The 19,292-nt window shown below is 33.7% G+C and overlaps 1 protein-coding gene across 1 annotated transcript in view; it reads left to right on the forward strand.

The window, feature by feature from the left end:
- The window catches only part of MED25 (Mediator complex subunit 25), a 72,505-nt gene that overhangs the window by 44,421 nt on the left and 8,792 nt on the right, over positions 1–19,292 (forward strand). The window contains exons 5-12 of the mRNA XM_072529679.1: positions 1,876–2,006; positions 5,523–5,621; positions 5,674–5,793; positions 7,993–8,175; positions 8,412–8,563; positions 8,663–8,877; positions 15,465–15,627; positions 16,500–16,673. Of these exons, the coding sequence (XP_072385780.1) occupies positions 1,876–2,006; positions 5,523–5,621; positions 5,674–5,793; positions 7,993–8,175; positions 8,412–8,563; positions 8,663–8,877; positions 15,465–15,627; positions 16,500–16,673 (1,237 nt within the window). The remainder of the gene's footprint in view (positions 1–1,875; positions 2,007–5,522; positions 5,622–5,673; positions 5,794–7,992; positions 8,176–8,411; positions 8,564–8,662; positions 8,878–15,464; positions 15,628–16,499; positions 16,674–19,292) is intronic.

Below are 19,292 nucleotides of genomic sequence, written 5' to 3' on the forward strand. Positions count from 1 at the left end.
CCAAAACTTTTAATTCAGTTTCCTCCTGTTCTAGTTCTATATTATCATCTCTACCTACAGATCTACTTTCTTCATTAAATAGCGTTCTAAAGTGTCCCTGCCATCTTTTCCGTACTTCTACAGTCTAGTTCAAAAGAATTCCATTATGAGCCTTGACTTGGCTCACTTGTGGATTGAAAACTTTTTTTTGCGTTAACTTGTTTGAAAAATTTTCTGTGCTCGTGTTCTCTATTTTAATTTTTCCATTTCTTCGAACTTTTTATTGGTTTGTTGCCGCATTTTCTATTTGTTCTTTTGTTTTTCCTCTCTTCTCTGTATTCGATATTTTTCAACATTGCTCCTAGCCCTTCTGTTGACCGTTTTCAGATACGAATCATTCTTCCCTTTGGTTACTCGTTTGAATTCCTCATCAAACCAATTGTTTGTACCTCATCCAACACTTTATCTGCGGTCTTCTGCAGCATGGTTATTATAAACTCTCAATGTGTGTTAAATTCAATTGTATCTACTTCACTTCTGGGATGTTCTATTAGTTTACGATCTAAGCATATTTGAAAGTTTATAGTATATAATTTATAGTTGATTATTTTTGACTTAGTCTTATGTCCATATTATATTTGTTAAGAGTATCTAAGAGGCATCTCATCGCTCCTGCAGAGTGGTATGTTCTCAGGTTCTATGATCTAAATCGAATATCCTTTTTTCGTTTGCTAGATCTTCTACATAAAGTCCGCCCGGTTTTTGTTTTTTCAGCTCTCGTAACACTGCTTTTTTTCTAGGATAGGGTTGTTAGCCCTACGCCCAACCCCCAGACTCGGAAGACTAAAGACTCTTCTGTTAGTGTTACCATACCTTAGTCTGTTTTGATTCGCGGGTTGTATTTCAGCGGGTTGACCACCTAACCGCCTGTCTTAGGCCCAGTTAGGGTGTCCCCTATTCACCACCTGTGTCCGCGTCCAATGGGAGACAGACAACTCCACACAGATGCCACTGAGATAGTTCAAATTAAAAATTCATTTTTGAATTCTCCGTTGTATTTGCGACAAAAAATCTTTTTTCTTTTTCATATGAGGCGCCGGTTTTATGCAAAAAAAATAAAACATTTTAACGCTTATTTTTCATTTCTTTAATACATTCTAAAGAACTATCTAATACAATAACATTAACCAGAACAATAGCAGAAAGTACCACTAATAAAATTTTAAATATGCGCAAAGCTACAAAGATTGGGTACGTCAACAAACAGAATTGTCGGACTTTGGATGATATCAATCCAGATGAGATCCAAGAGCGTGCAATGCATCCCGAAAAAGTCACTTTTTGGTATGGATTTTGCACTGGTGGCGTAATCGGTCCACATTTCTTTGAGAACGCCCGTCTGCCAGGCCATCATAATGAAGTGTTATTATAACCAAAAGTTGTTTTGAAACCAACTTTTAGTTATAACACCTCACAATTTTTAAAAGAATCTTTTTTGACGATCTCCGGAGTGGAAATCGTAACGTCAAACAATCAATTATAAAATGTAATTTTCATTACAATAAATTGTGGCTTAATCCCATATAAACATAATATTTAAATTTCTACATATTTTGAATATATTGTAAATATTCAAGGAATTACCTAAACTTTGCGACGCCACAATGATTGTTGAAGAATACTATAATACAGTAACATAGACAACGTGAAGGCTAATGAAGCCTCTAGTATCAGGATACGGGAATAATTGTAAAAACAAACTCTGTCGTGAAGATAACACTGTAACTTTAAGCTCATGTCTTCATTCTCTTTATAAAAAGAAAAAACACTACTAAATATTTTTTTAATTAATAACTTTTTAATTATGAAATAATCACTTTTGAATCTTGTATGCAGTCTAAAAGAACGGTCTGTAAGTCCACCACCAGGGGCAACGACCACAAGTCAGACACAAATAACAAATACTGGTATGCCGACAATGACGTCATTGCCTAGTCCATTGCAAGGAAGTGATAGTCCAATACCAGGTAAGTGTTATTTTTCATTTTTGAATAATATATATTCATGGTATTCATGTGTAATTATTTAATTAATTAATTAATTAAAATTCAGTCCCACTGATAACGACCATTCTACTCCTATATATATATATATATATATATATATATATATATATATATATATATATATATATATATATATATATATATATATATATATCTACCAATATATGGAGATACGTGGACGATATACTGGTATCTTTACCGGAACTAACAGGCAACTTGGCCAATTCTTATCTTACATTAATTGACTTCATAGTACAGTAAAACCTCGACATAACGGACTACTTGGGGGGACGAGGTGTACGTTAAAGCCGAAAGTCCGTTATATAAAAATATGTTTAAAACAAATCAAAAAACTTTTTTTTGAAAATATGTGTGTACACTGTATTTAGATATATATAAAAAATACAAAATACAAACAAAATTCTATTTAATTGTCTTTGGACATTCGTCGTGAAGTGACGTTGCTGTTGATATCGAAGCTCTTGCTGTCGGTAATGCTGTTTTGAAAAAGGAATCAAGTTTCGTTTGCACTTTTGATGTTTGCTGTTTTTTTATGATCAACTCTCTAAAATTACGAAAATGAGTAGAATACAGTTGAACTTCATTATCTAATGAATAATCAATAAATGTTATTAGATCGTCGAGATGCGATCTTACCTCTGATAACGTCATTTTTGGCAGTGTTGTTTTGTCGTCTTCTTAGCTATCTTCACTTCTGTCCTCATTTTTAGGTTCATAACTTCATCTGCTATTTCACTTTCATTCATGATGTTATACCCAGGGTCATCTACTTCTAGCCATTGTAATACATCCTCCTCAGCTAGATGTTCTCCAGCATTATTATGTATTGTCCTACAGAAATCAGTAACTCCCAACCCTTCTAAATCTATGTCTGCATCTTGGCCATCCAAATTCTTCCAACCATTTTTTAATGTTTGCTCTTTCACCTCCTCCCATGCTGCAACAATATTAAAAATTGTTGATTTTAAATTGTAAGACCTTAAGTTTTGCAAGGTACGCTGCTCTCTTGTATCTTCTGCATTATCTCCATCGCGCAATACAACCATTACTTCGTCTAAAAAACTTTCTGAGATATATCCGTTTGGTTGCCAAAATTATTCCCTGATCCATGGGTTGAATAAGCGATGTTGTATTGTTTGGCAAAAACACACAGCTAAAGTTGCCATCTGAACGTAGAATATTTTCGAAGGGGTTAGAAGGAGCGTTGTCTAAAAGCAATAAACATTTCACCTCGTTTGGCGGTATTCCCAATTTCTTCTCTTGAAATTTTCTCACTGAAGGTACAAATTCTTTAAAACCCAATTTTTGAAAATATCTGAGGTGAACCATGCCTTCTTAGAGTTATAATATGAAACGGGCAAATGATGCATTATATCTTTTAAAACTCTAGGTTTACGAGATTTGCCAACCATTACAGGAGTCAATTGATGCGATCCATCGGCGTTAGCACAAAGCAGTGCCGAGATCCTTTCCTTGCTGATTTTTCTTCCAGAATTCGATTTTTCATATTAATTTGGGGGCTTGTGTGCTTTCAGGCAAAGTACGCCATAACAAACCAGTTTCGTCAGCATTGTAAATCTGAGATTCTAATAGCATTTCGTTACTTATATGTTCTACTAACTTTTAGATACATTATATTATGATGAAATATTATGTCTCTTACAAATACTTTAATTTATATATTTTTCAGCAAAAATATATACATATTACTATTAGAAATGTGCCCTCTTATGCTAAATTTAATAAAAATTCTTTGGATTTTTTGTCTGTTATATCCGAAGTCCGATAAATAGAGGTCCGTTATATCGAGGTTTTACTCTAATGTTAAATTTACAATAGAAATAGCACAAATGAATCCATGAATCTTCTAGATTTAAAAATTATGAGACTTTAAGACAAACATGAGTTCTCCGTATTTCATAAACTTACTTATACTGACACAATTGTACATAATTGATCATCCCATCCTACACAACATAAATAGCAGCCTAACTTAGCGTGTTACATGGATTAACAGAAATTCCAATGTCAAAAATAATTTCGCGATAGAATTAAATATCATTAAGCAAATAGCAATAAACAATGGATACAACGAACAAATAATAAACACCGAAAGAATGTTGAACCGAAAACTGCATAAGAAAGTCCTACAGTTAGTCTTTTCACCACCAGAGAACAAACCCAATACTTTTTGCTCGATTACATATACAGGCAAGATATCAACAAAAATAGCCAAATACATAAAAAAAAAAACTTAAACAGTGGTGTATACAAACTTACATGTGGTGACTGCCCAAAAACTTACATCGGTCAAACTGGTAGATCCTTTAACAAACATAGCAGAACACAAAAGAGTTTTCATTAATAGAAAAACAGATTCCACGCATTTCACCTTCTAGATCGTAATCATCATTTTAATGGCCAATTTCAAATTCTCCATATTCAAAATAAAGGCCTTAAGCTATCTTTAGTAGAATTTATGGAAATTAATAAATTAAAAAATACAGATATAATTCTGAATGACCAACTTTGGACAAAGAGCTATCCCCTTAACGTATTCAGTCTATAAAGTGTAGACGCATAATAAAAATGCATCACTTGAAAAAGGCATAAAAAACCGTGTAACCCAGCGAAAGGTTAAATGAGCTGTGTGATCCATCAGATATGAGATCCATGATCTTAGTATCATGGATGTTATATCTGACTAAACTGAGTGGCTGAAGTGACAATGTATTAATGATCTGTGACCATTCATTACAATTTTGCGGTGGTTTTATAAGTACAAACTTAAGTGAAAATCAGACTGAGGAACTAAATAAGAGAAAAAGACACTGACACTGAGAAACTATGTTATCTGCTAAATATACTCACAATATCTTAATCTAATGACATTAAATCTCTCTCTCTCTCTCTCTCTATCTCTCTCTCCAATGGCGCTACAGCCCAAATCGAGCCTTGGCCTCCTCCAAACTATGCCTCAAACTTTGCCGGTCCCGCGCCGATAAATCCAGCTTTTGCCTTCTCCAGTAAATCAATCTACCTGTTCTAATATACGGCTCTCAAAACAAAAATAGCGAAAATACAAAAGGGCGATGGAAAGACATGCGCTACATATCAAATTTGTAGTCTGGAAAAAATAGTTGCACAGTTAGCAAAACGTAAGTGAAAATTCGCTGATAATAACGCGAGAGAAAATGATAATATATGGATCACAATAATTATATCCTAAAGAGAAACGAAATTGCCAGCTAGGTAGATATTATAAGATCGTTGATCACATTGGATTAAGATTACTTAAGATAGAGAGGGGACAATCAAGAGAATATTCAAAAATATGTGTTTATGGCTAATTAAATAGAAGAAATTACATGGCAAATTAAACCAAATTGAAATAAGCATTTGTTAATTAATATAATTATAATATACTTCCTCAACATTAATACTATGTTTTTTCAGGTACTACCCAGTCGAATTCTAACATTATGGTTAATACCACCGCTGGAGTAGGAGCGAACGTTGGACAGAATAATGTTTATAGACCACAAGGAACCCAAGGTTTGCTTTTACGAAATAAAACATAATTCAATCTAATAACATCTTTTCTTAGGTATGAATATGCCGCCGCAAAAAGGAGTAGGTGTAGTAAATGTACCAGGAGGTCGAATGATGGCCAATAATCAAATATCAATGATGCAAGTTAACGCTCCGCCTGGTTATCATGCCACAGGTAAGACTAAATAATACTATCTTTAATAGACAACTTACAGATACTTAAATTTTTTTTAATTGAAATTTAATTATAATAAAGATTGTTTATAATATAGGTTGCAAATAATATATTATTTAATTTTTTATTGAGGTATGCCCATGTTTTGTCATCATTGGCGCCTCTTATTGGTTGAAAGTAATAAAGTTTCAGTTTATTTAAATTTTAACTAAACATAATCTAACAGCATATGCTGTCCTAAACATATAAACTTACAAAATGAATAAAGTTTAAGCGGGTTTCGTGCAAGCTACAAGTAACAATCTTGAAACAATGGAATTTAATAAACCTCTAAAATATATTTTATCGCCAACCGTCATTAAAGTCATTCAGTATTGTACTAATTTGCTGCAGTAAAGTAACACTTTATTGTACTGAAAAAAGAAGAACTTTATCTGCCGCAAATATTAATCAAGTTGACTGAAATTGAATGTCAGTGGCCGACGGCAGTAATCGATTATTTATTTGAATGAATTAATCTTATCCTAATTATTAAAAATATTGTACAAAAATGAAAAAAATAACGTTATTATTAATTAAATTCAAGTCAAAAAGAGAAATTCTGTAGTATTTTGTAATTATATTCATATAAAATAAATCAAAACTTAAATTTAATTTACCCATTTAGTAATTATTCAGTATTGATAACTATCGATCAAAAATCGAAAGCGGTCATCAAAATTTATCTGTGATCACTGTCATATGAAATTTTTATTTTGTCTAAAATTAATATTTGTTTAAGTGTTAAGAACTTCTGACAGTGCTGCCACAATTGGTCGTATGGCTCCTGTAGATCCTTTCCCAAGTTAATTTGCTCCTTTTCTAACTTGGCTGCACCGTACTGATGACGACCAAATAGTCAGAAATACTTATTTACGGTTGCCTTCCACCTTTATCTATTTTCATTTGCGTTGCGAGTTTTATCAATGATCTTTCCTTATCTGTTATACTAGTTATCGCATGAATTAACATCCTTTATATGTTTAAAACATTTTGGCGTTTCTTTCTTCAGGTAGTCGAATCCTCCATGGCTGTGTTAGTTGTAGCTCTAGAACGTATTGTCTTCTGACATTATTGCCACAATTGGTAACATTGCTTCTGAATGATTCTTTCCTCAGGTGTCTGTACCTTCCTCTGTGGCTGTCTAGCAGAGTCACCCGGCTGTAATGAAGAGACTTCTGACAGTGCTACCAGAATTGGTTGCATGGATCCTGTTGGATTCCCAAGTTAATTTACTCATTTTCTAACTTGGCTGCACTGTACTGACCACGACCAAATAGTCAGAAATACGTATTTACGGTTACCTTTATATATTTTCTTTTGTATTTGCGTTGCGTTGCGAGTTTTGCCAATAATCTTTATCTATGTTATACTAGTTATATACTCACATTAATTAACATCCTTATTTGTAAAATAAATTTTACAAAGACCCACTTTGCTGTAAGATTGCTTGCTGTCTCGATATCCCTTACCCTACTTTCTCTCTTTTTCACCATATATGTATATATATATATATATATATATATATATATATATATATATATATATATATATATATGTATATATATATATATATATATATATATATATTATAGAGAGAGAGAGAGAGAGAGAGAGAGAGAGAGAGAGAGAGAGAGAGAGACAGAGAGACAGAGGGGGGGAAAGGGACATATAACAATCTAAAATTTATTTTACAGGTTCCTCCTCTATGTTTTCTCCTTCGTAAGGATATAGTGGCGTCATGTAATTTGTTTGACTATTTCTGTCCTATCGTCTATCTCTCTTCTGTGTGTGTTGTTTTGCTTCGGAGAACGAGTAACCAGTCATGTCCTTTATTTGGTCCGACCATCGTACTGGAGATCTTCCTCTGGATCTTTTATCCGCTACGTTACCTTCAACTATCATTCGCTCCATGCCTTCTCTTCTTCTTGTTATATGTCCAAAATATCTCACTATATTTTTTATTTGATAGTTTTTATATTTTATTAGTTTTTGGTTGATAGTTTTTATATTATTACAGGTTACAGGTTATAAATGACATACTGGTAACAGTCGCACTAAATTTTTGAAATCTAATAACACAACAAGGAATGCATAATTAAAACAAATAGTAGACAAGCGTTTTAATTCATTTTGAATAGAGCATTTTTTTATTTTTAGGACACGTTAATATTAACAGAACATCTCCCCATTGGCCAATGGCACCGCCAATCCAACAGGTGAGACCATATATTCCTCAAACAAACCAGCAAGTAAATACTACACAAGGAAGTGCGCTCATTGCGCAGCTGACGCAGCCTCCATCTTCAATATCTGGAACTGGTGTAAATCAGTTTGGTCAAAGTAAGTATATGTTTCTTATAGTTTACTGGAATAGTAGCTAATTTTTAGACTTTAACTACTCGGACATCAGAACCCAATAACTTAAAAATCTATGGGTTCCTATTTAAAACAGAATTAAATAACGTAAACGAATTATCATTTTTACAGTTACGGAAATATATATTTTTTAAATATTTGGGCTATATTTTTCTCTACATCCTAGAATTATAATCCTTATAGTTCGTTTATTTTTTTAGTGACTACTAACTCTCCAATTAATAAGATAAATATGCCTCCACAATCGAACGTACAGACTTCAATGCCACAGAATCAAATCTCTATACAAACTTCAATGGCTCAAGTATCGCAAGCAAATGCTATTGCAACATCTCAAGCACAAATTTCACAGGTACAAAAAGTTTATTTCTCATGTAAATAAAATATTGAGGAAATTTTTGTCTTTTTTACTAACTTTACTTTCCTAATTATCATTCTTATTTATTTTTAGAATATGTCCCAAGGAGTACAAGGCGTCCAAAACGTCCAAGGTGTTCAAGGTGTACAGGGAGTACAAGGGCAACAACAACCAATACGAGAAAGACATACAATTTGGCAAGGCTTGTTAGAGTGGATAGAAAAACCAAAAAATGCTACCGAACAGAAAACTACAAAACATGTACCTTGTCAAGTGTCTGCAAACTCAAAAGATGGAGAGCCCGAATTGTAAGTTTATTCATTTTATGACAAAATTGCAGTATATTGTATCACAGCTGAAATATTAACGACGTCTATCATCTATTAGGATTGTTGATGATTTCTTAAAGCAGACATAAATAACGTTAACTTTGTGAATCAAAATGACTATATTCTTCTGTAAGTTTAACAGACGTTTTGCCATCCCTAAAGTGATTGTAGTGAAGGTCCTCAAAATACCCATCGATATCTGCAATAAATTCTTCATATGATACAAAGTGTTTTCCACGTAAAATTGTTTGTTAAAGTTTGGGAACAGATGAAATTCGGGGGAACCAAGATCTGATGAATGAGTGGATGCTCCAAGTTTTCGTATTTAGTTGAACCAATTTCGGTTTAACTGTTATGAGTAGGTGCATTGGTTTTTTGATAAATTATTTTTTTGTAAAAAGGAGTTTTCAAACTGGTGCTGCTGGCTCAAAAGATTTGTATATTTTACGGATTTGAATATAATCTTCTTCTTCCTCTTTATAAGCAATTCTGCTTGTTTATTGGAGGATTAATATCTCTATGGAAGGTTATTACTCCATCTTTTGCGCGGTCGTCCGACACTTCTTTTGCCGATTGGTGACTTATCTCTTGCTATTTTGACGATATGGGTCTCCTCTATTCTGCTTATGTGGCTATTCAATTCTTTTTTTTTTTTTCTATTTTGTATCCATTTATTTATACACTGTACGTTACATTTTCTTCTAATGTCTTCTAATCTCTGCCGTTTTCAGTAGCCTTTGCGTTGTGGCTGTATCGGGTCTTGTTTCTGAGGCATATGTCATTATTGGTCTTACACTGGCTTTATAAATTCTTGACTTCATCTCAGTGTTACTGTGCCTGTTTCGCCATATAGTGTTATTAAGGCATCCTGCCAGTCTATTTGCTTTTTGTAAATGATCTCTCACTTTTTTGTCCAGGTCTCCATAGCTGGACAGTGTAATTCCCAGGTATTTTATTTCCATTACTTGTTCAATACTGATGCCATCAATTTCTATTTTACGTCTGGTTGGTTCTTTGCTGACTACTATTGTTTTAGTTTTCTGAGATGAGATCGTCATATTTAATTCTTTTGCGTTTATGTTAAATCTGTGGACCAGTCTTTGCAGGCTATCTTCATCTATTGCGTCGTCTGCGTAACAGAGTATTCAATTATATTCAATATTTTTCCATTCTGTATCCTCTTCCTTTGTTAACGCTTTTGATGATTTCATCCATGATTAAATTGAAGAGCATGGGGCTCAATAAATCCCCTTGTCTTATTCCGCTGCCTATTTCTATAGGTTATGTAAGTTGTCCATCTATTCTGACTTCCATTTTGTATTTTTGATAGATGTTTAGGGCAGGGGAACTTCTCTATTATACAGAAGATAGATTACATCTTTGAGTCTTACTCTGTAAAACGCTTTATTTTGATCAGTCAGACACAAAAATGCTGGTCTATTATACTCTAGTGATTATCAGTAATTTGATTTATAACGAATATTGCATTTGTACACGATCTTCCACTACAAAGATCTTCCCTGTTCCTCATCTACTAAACTTATCCTCTTTTTATTAGCACTTATAAAATTTTAGTTGTAAGTTTTAGGATAGTATATAACAAGTTTAATCCTCTGTAGTTTTCTGTCCGTTTTTTATCTCCTTTTTTGAATAGTAGAATTAGTTCGCTCGTTCTCCATTCTTCCGGTATTTTATTGTGTTTTATAATTTTATCGATTAATGTTGTTAATTGTTCTGTCATTGCTGCTCCATAATATTTCAGTAATTCGTTTGGTATCCCGCCTCTACCTGCTGCTTTTCTGTTCTTCGGCTTTTCAAATAACTTCCTGTACATTTATATTAAGTTCTTTATTTGTGGTAATTTTCGGGTGTTTCCGGTTCTAGCGTCGTTTGTTCATCCTCTGTATAGAGCTTTTTTAGGTAGTCAATCCACGTATCCTTTTCTATGTGCTTTAGTTCTATTAGTTCCGTTACCTCCGTTCTTTGACCTCTTATGAAGCGCCTTTACTTTGGTAGACCATAAAAATCATTCCATTTCTTTCAAAAAGCGTTCCCAGTGATAATTTTTTATTTAATTTTGAATAATATTGAATATAATAATATTAAATATAACCAGTTAACAAAATTCCGTTTGAATCCTTTCTGCGTTTTATACTCGTTTTGAGTGTTGGAGGTAATCACGATTGAGCCCACTTTCTTTTTTTTTAATTTCAAATTCTGTTGGGTTCTTCGATACCCCATTGTGTCGTTTTATAGATTTTAATAAAATTTTAAAATAAATAAAAATTAAAATAAATGCAAAATGGGAACAGGCCACAGAAATTAAGGCGAGAATAGAACGAGCTAGAGCAGCATTTAGCAATATGAAAAAGCTCCTCATAAGCAGGGATTTGTCTCTTCCCCTAAAACTTCTCTTCTTCTTCTTAACATGCCATACACCAAAGTGCGTAGGCGACTATCTCATTACTAGAATTCTGTTCTTGGCGGCGTGACACAGCTCGCCTGTACTGTGTATTCCTGTCCATTCTTTAATATTCCTTAACCAGGATAATTGTTTGCGGCCGGCTCCTCTCCTACCTTCGATCTTCCCTTGTAGGATTAACTGTGGTATTTCATATTTTGCTCCTCTCAATATGTGCCCAAGGTAACCAATCTTGCGTTTTTTAATTAATTCTCTCTTTCTCTAGAGTTCTCTTTCCACGCCGGCTCTCTTAAGGACGTCATCGTTTCGAACTCTATCCACCCAAGGTATGCGCATCATTCTTCTCAATGACCACATTTCAAATGCTTCAAGTTTGTTGATAGATGTTTTTTTCAAAGTCCACGTTTCCATGCCATAAAGCAAGATGGACCATATGTAGCACTTGACCATTCTGTAGCATATTTCAAAATTTAGGTTTTGATTACATAGGAGCGGTCTGAATTTCACAAAAGCTTGTCTTGCCATTTGTATTCGGGTTTTTTCTCTTGTTGTGGATCCGATTGGTCATTGATTGTGGTGCCAAGGTATTTAAAAGTTTTCACGCGTTTTATGCGATCGTCACCTATGCATATTATCGGGTTTTCTGGAGGGTTTCTGCTAATGACCATATATTTCGTTTTCAAAATGTTGATTTTGAGGCCATATTTTTTACCTATGCTATTCACCCTATCAAGTAATAACTGCTGATCTTCCAAATTATCAGTTATAATCACTGTGTCGTCCGCATAGCGTAGGTTGCTAATTGGTATGCCGTTCACCTTAATGCCTAATTCCGTGTCTTCTAATGCTTCCGCAAATATATTTTCAACATATAAATTAAAAAGCATCGGAGAGAGTATGCAGCCTTGGCGGACACCTTTCCGGATTTCAAATTCATCCGTATATTGGTCTTGATCAATCCTCACCTTTGCCATTTGGTTCCAGTATAGATTCTGAATAATTCTGATCTCCTTCTGGTCCATGTTGGCCCTATGTAGTAGTTCCATCATGATATCATGTTTAACATTGTCAAATGCCTTCTCGTAGTCGATGAAGGTGAGGTAGACATCTTTTCGTTGATCTAAACAGTTTTGTATTAAGGTGTTCAAACATAAAATTGCCTCTCTTGTTCCTAGTCCTCCCTTAAAACCGAATTGTGTTGACCCGCTAAGTTCTTCTAGTATCTTGTACATTCTTGAGTGTAATATCCTAAGGAAGAGTTTCAGCAAGTGACTCATTAAACTGATTAAGCGGTGTTCATTGCATTTTGTGGCATTAGCTGTTTTTGGGATCATCACAAAGGATGACTGCAGCCATTCTCGCGGAATGTAACCAGTATCATAAATTCTATTGAACAGCTTTACCAAGATTTCGATATTCTCCTCGTCTAGTAGTTTTATTGCTTCTATATTAATTTCATCTGGACCTGTTGCTTTATGCATCTTTGTGGTTCTAACTGCATATTCTATTTCACTTCGCATTATTGATGGCCCTGATAAGTTTTCGGAAGGAAGTTTGCGCGTTGGTTGTGTTGGTCTTTCCTCATTAAAAAGTCTTTCTGCGTATTCTTTCCACGCCATTGCTATCTCCTCTTCTGACTCTATGTATTCGTTTCTGTCGTTGCGTATTCTTGTTCTGTGGTGGCTTTTGTGTATATTCGATATTTCTTTGATCTTCTTATGTAGTCCAAAACTATCTCCTTTTTCCTGCAATTGTTCTATTTCGTTGCACCTTTCCACCATCCAACGTTCTTTTGCTTTCTTAATTTTCTGGCGAATTTCTTTGTGTATCTGTTTGTATTTGTCTTGATTACGTTGTTGTTTATGTTGCCTTCGCTTTTCCATTAGATCCATAATTTCGTCCGTCATCCATTCGTTATGCTTTCTCTTTCTGATCTGTGTTTTAACTTCCCTGTTTATTGCCAGAATCGTTCCTTTAATATCATTGACCATCTCTTCGATATCATCATTTTGTTCTATTATTCGCATTCTTTCATTAATTTGATTTGCATAACTCTTCTTCAGATTTTCGTCTCTCATCAGTTCTCTTGTATTTATAGGCGTGCTGGTGTTTGTATTTGTTCTCTTAATTTTTGCTAGTTTTAACCTCACATCTGCTATTAGCGGATTATGATCGGATGCAATATCAGCACCTGGATATGCTGCGATTCTTTTGATAGCGTTACGAAATCTTCTGTTTATTAAAACGTAGTCAATTTGGTTTCTAATTATTCGATTTGGACGGTCTCCTGGTGATTTCCAAGTATATAACTTACGAGGTGGGAGCTGAAACCATGTGTTCATGACGACAAAACCGTTCTCCATGCAGAATTCACACAGCAGGTCGCCTCTTTCATTTCTAACTCCAAGGCCGTACTCTCCAATTATGTCTTCATATCTTCCTTTACCCACCTTGGCGTTAAAATCGCCCATTATTATGTTTATGTCCTCTTTCTTTGTTAGTCTTATTGCTTTTTCCAGATCTTTATAGAACTTAGTTATTTCTTCTTCTGACTTATCTGCTGTTGGTGCATATGCTTGTGTCACATTTATGTTTACTGGTTTGCCTGTCATTTTGACTCGTTCGGAAATTGGAACAAAATCTGTCACCGATTTACTGATCTTCCTGTCAAGAGCAATAGCCACTCCATGTCGGTGATGTCTATCTGTTGGGTCACTACACGAGTAATACATAGTAATCTTATCTTTCGTAAACTGTCCAGATCCAGTCCATCGGACTTCACTCCCCTAAAACTACGTCTAGTTAAATGCTACATTTTTCCGATCTTACTGTATGGTGTGGAGGCCTGGACGCTGACCGAGACGCTCACGAGAAAACTAGAAGCATTCGAAATGTGGGTGTACCGACGCATTCTTCGTATATCCTGGACCGAACATGTCACCACCACAGAGGTAATCCAAAGAATCGGAAAGGAGAAAGAAATCGTGAATACAATTAAACAAAGAAAGCTTGAATATCTAGGCCACATATTGAGACACGATAAGTACCGTCTACTGCAATTGATTGTCCAGGGAAAAATAGACAGTAAGCGAGGGCCAGGCAGGAGAAGACACTCGTGGCTCCAAAATCTGAGGAAGTGGTTCGGGCTCACATCGGTCGAACTATTCAGAAGCGCCGCAAATAAGATCAGAATTGCCATGTTAATAGCCAACGTTCGCAACGGACAAGGCACTTGAAGAAGAAGAATAAAATTTTACTAAATTCAGCGAGAACGATTCACTTTTTTGTCTGCTTTTAAGTGATGCTCATCTGCTCTCATGGACTTCTATATCGGAGGGCGCAAACTCCCGAATACCTTATTGCAGAGTTGCGGGGAAACATTATCAACTTCGCGTCAAATATTGTTTTTAATTGGTGTACGGGTTCGGGATTGTTGATACACTTTTGATATGCATTTTTGTTAGAACAAAATAATTTACTCTTAATTGGATCACGCCTTAATTGTTACGTTCAAGAATTTTGACGGATTTTTCGATACTCCATTTTATCGTTATGTCTATTTTTGCGCTAAGTAGAAAAAGTTGGTAGTATTCTTTAAACACAAGTTTTTTGTAAATCACTCATACCTCAAAGTTTGTACTACTTGGATTTTATCAGGATGGAAATACATTGTTTTGTTATGATCACATATAGGTTGATTTGTCGCCAGTATAACGTGATAAATATTAAATTATACTATGATTTTCAAGAACCCAGTCACGGACATGTCGCGCATTGTCTTTGGCTGGAGGCAAAACTTATTGTATATATTTTTATTAGGTATTGTTTAATTAAATTTACACTCAGTTCTTCTGGTCGGCGAATTTGATACAGAGAGTAAAAGTTGCGCCGGGCAGCAGAGTATAATTCACCAATTTTACAAGACTAGTGGAGTCTCTGGTTCTCCATATTATTATTTCTTGTGCTAATCAAATTTACACATTTATTTTTGCAATCTTTTATGGGAATAATACAATTTATGAAAAATAAAGACTTTCCATGACTTTCTATCTTTCAGACCAGAAGCCTTTATTATTCTCAGAAAAGATAGTAAAACTAAGATGCTATATACAAACAGCTTTAAGAATAATCCATTTAATTTTAGGAAAGCTGATGGTTGGCCACAAAAGCTTATAATGCAACTAATGCCTAAACAGCTTATCGGTAATATAGGAGGAGCGTATTTAAAGAATTCGAAGTCTGTATTGTTTCACCCACAGCCTTGCGACGCCCTTGAATCTCTTACTAAAGTTATGAGCTCAGGATTCGTAAGTGTTCTTATATAATTTGTTTTGCTTCTAAATAATATATTGTTGCGCGGAGTTTATTCAACAACACTCTAAGAGTCTAAATTAAAACGATTATTCACAATACAACTGCAATACAATTAACTTTTATAAAAAAACGTTAACGTGACACTTCGTTACCTTAAATAGGTTTTCAGTCAAAAGTAGCCTCAAATATTTTTAATTCAATTAATATTAGTTAATTTTTCAAAAAAAATTTTATTTCGTTCATTTATTTTTTAAATCAAATACGCTGCTTATGACGTGTATGCATGTTTTTTATATAAGATTTAAGCTTATTTTTTTCTTAATATGATAATATAAAGTTACCTGAGAAAAATGGTCGCAAATTAGGGTTGCCAGCTGTATGACACTTCATAGCAGTGGAGTTGAGCGCTAGCTGTCTTTTACTTTCTTAAACGCGAGGTATCTTTGATACCTCGCGTTTTTAACAGCAGGCAACCTTAATTTGCGACCGATTTTCTTAGATAACCTTATATCATCGCATTAAGAAAAAAATTAGCTTTAATTTGATAAAAAATATGCATATACGTCATGAGCAGCGTATTTTATTTAAAAAATCATTATCAATGTATTCTTCTAATTTTAAATGTATGTAAAAATGTGAGTTTAATTAACTACGTTATGAACGTAGTGATACTGCAGTGGGGCCTTAGACTATAATGATTTAGTCTGAAATACCAAAGACCAGCTATTCCAAAAATATTCAACATCATTCATACAATATTACGGTTTGAATTAGCTTAAGAACAATATTTACAATATATTATTCCCAATAATAATATCCGTTACTCTATCTATATTTTTATTTATATTTTTGTTAATATTTTTAGGCTGGATGTGTACATTTCACAAGTGTTGCACCTTGCGACATTAAAGTTCTTATATTGTTGTATACGTCTGATAAAAAAGCATATTTGGGTTTTATACCAAATGATCAAGTGGCGTTCGTAGATAGACTAAGAAAAGTTATTCAGCAACAAAAATCAACACAGCAAATGAGACAGGTAAGAAAATATCCTTATTTAAAGTTTGTGAATTAAATTGCATTAAGTTTAGTCTTTAGTCTAGTGAGTTTAAGAAATAGTTTAATCGCCCCTTCATAATGTAATGAAAATTATTCCATTAAAGTTTTATAAATATAACAACAAAATTGGTATTTACACAAATAAATTGAGATTAAAAATTGAAGGTAGACATCTGCACTTTTTCCGTTCTTTCGAAGACATTTGATGTTATTGACAATCAAAAGATTTTTGAAGCTTAAAAACGTAGGTTTGAGATAAGTCGGTTTTCATTGGTTCAGACTATATTTTGAAATGACCCACTCAAATCAATGAAACGCAATGATCAGATGTGTTAGCGATTCGCTCCGTGCGTGACTGACCCGACACCTACCGCCTTCATCTGACTGTTTTGGACCTACCAATTTTCAGGTTAAACATATGTCATATGTTTGACATTGTTAAATACAGGCGAAATTGACAATTATTAATAATTAACTTTTTAATTATATTTTTTCAGTTTATGTACAAAATAAATGTAGTATTAAAAACTGGGTTTCTCAAAATTCATCACAATATATCTTTTTAACCCCAAACGGAAAAGAAAGGGAAAAATCTAGTATTGGCAAATCAAGTTTTTCATGTGAAAGAGCATATAATTAAAAACAGTAATAGTAAAAGGTATGATATAAAAGCTAAAGTCATCAGGCACTCTGCAGTTAGCTGAAGCCTTATAAAATATCATTTAAGGTAAATTACTTAAATATTTCCTATTCCAATTGCATAAAAATGAGGTTATGTGATATTTACTTTTTCATATTAATAGCACGGATCCATTTTTTTCTTTTCTCTAATTTATATGTAATCTTTGGGAACCTATAAAAACTACACTTACTATTTTTGCTATTATTAGCGTAATTAAATACGCAACATGTATTTGCCCACATTTTTAATAAAATTTATTCGTAAAAAGATTCCAATTTTGTCATATTTCGCCGCTACGCACGCTGGCATCGTTTCAAGGTACCCCTACCATGGTCACGCACGGAGCGAATAAAATTTTTTGTGTCAAAAGGAAATGCTTATTTTTGTTAACGTGACAGGTAGATGGATTCCTGAATGCTGTGGATAGTTTGCTTTCCAAAACTCTAATCCTATAGTTTTGGCTGATTATATTTTTAATTTTAGAAAACAATTATACACCTGGATTAAAATATATCTCAAGTACATCATAAATTTTATAACGTCAAGTATCTATGGTATTGTCATATAATACCAAGATGATGAAATTATACCAATATAGGTAAATATTGCGTTTATATGGGATTAAGTCATTATTTATTGTAATGTAAATTGCATTTTATAATTGTTGTTTGACTTTTCGATGTACCATAACCTCGTCAACAACTTTGGCATTTATACACTCTTTGTAACAACAAAATTCTTAAATAATCTTTTTTGAGAACGATTTTAGAAGTGGAAATCAAGACGTCAAATTTTGATAGCTCTCAACCATATTAATATATATATGCGTAGGTCTTTTGCATATGTCTGTAATTTGATCGATCCATCTTGTTGGAGATCTTTCTCGTGGTCTTCAGCCTTCTGCCTTTCATTGGATAATAAGTCTTTTCATGTTTTCTGTTTCTGCTATCATAATTAAGATGTCCAAAGTATTTTAATTGTTGAAGATGGACTTTGCTGGATAGCCGTCTGCTAACTTTTAGCTCATTTAAAATTGAAATATTTGACCTGTAGTCGGTCCATGGAGTTCGTAACATTCTTCTCCTTCAGAACATTTCAGTGACGTCTATCTCTCTTCTTTCCGCTTGTCGTAGGGTCCAAGATTCACATCCGTATTTCAAATAAGTGTTATAATCAGTGTTAAATATTTGTCAAATAAGTGTTATCAATTTATTCCAAAGGGTCACCTTCGTTCGATTGCAGAAATGAGGGTGATCCGGACAAGTGTTTTATAAAAACGCCTTATAATCCACTTATACAAACTAAATGAAACAAGTTATGGTGTATTTCTTTAAGTTTACGTTAATAGAAATCTTCAAATATTATTTCTACGCATATATAATAAAATATGTCTAGTGGCTGTAATTCCACTATACTTGGATAAAAGATTCTAAGAAGGAACAGACCTATGACTTAAATATTTTGTGTTGATATCATGTGACGTCACTTACTATGACGCAATGACGTGAATCGAGATTTATACTGTACCAACTGTACATACATTATTAAAATGTAAATATACATATTACTAAAAAAGATATGTACATAAAATCTAAAAACAATTAATCGAACCAAATAACAAAGCAGTCTTAACCAACCAGGTCATGCATCGCTAATTATTTTTTTAAACAGCAGAAAAAGTAATTGCACGCGGAGAATTTTATGTAATTTTCATAGATTTTATAAAGGCATATGCCAATGAACCTGTTGGAAAGTTGTGGCAGGCTGTGGATGATAAGGACGTATCTCCAGTGTTTGTAAACGCAGTAAGACAGCTGTACAAAAACAAAAAAAAAAAGGAAAGTGAAAATTGGGCCATCTTTGCCAGACAAATTTATAGTAAATAAAGGATTAAGGCAGAGCTGTTGTAATTTTCTC

The sequence above is a fragment of the Diabrotica undecimpunctata genome, chromosome 4, assembly GCF_040954645.1.
Source record: "Diabrotica undecimpunctata isolate CICGRU chromosome 4, icDiaUnde3, whole genome shotgun sequence".
Taxonomy (NCBI): Eukaryota; Metazoa; Arthropoda; class Insecta; order Coleoptera; family Chrysomelidae; genus Diabrotica; species Diabrotica undecimpunctata.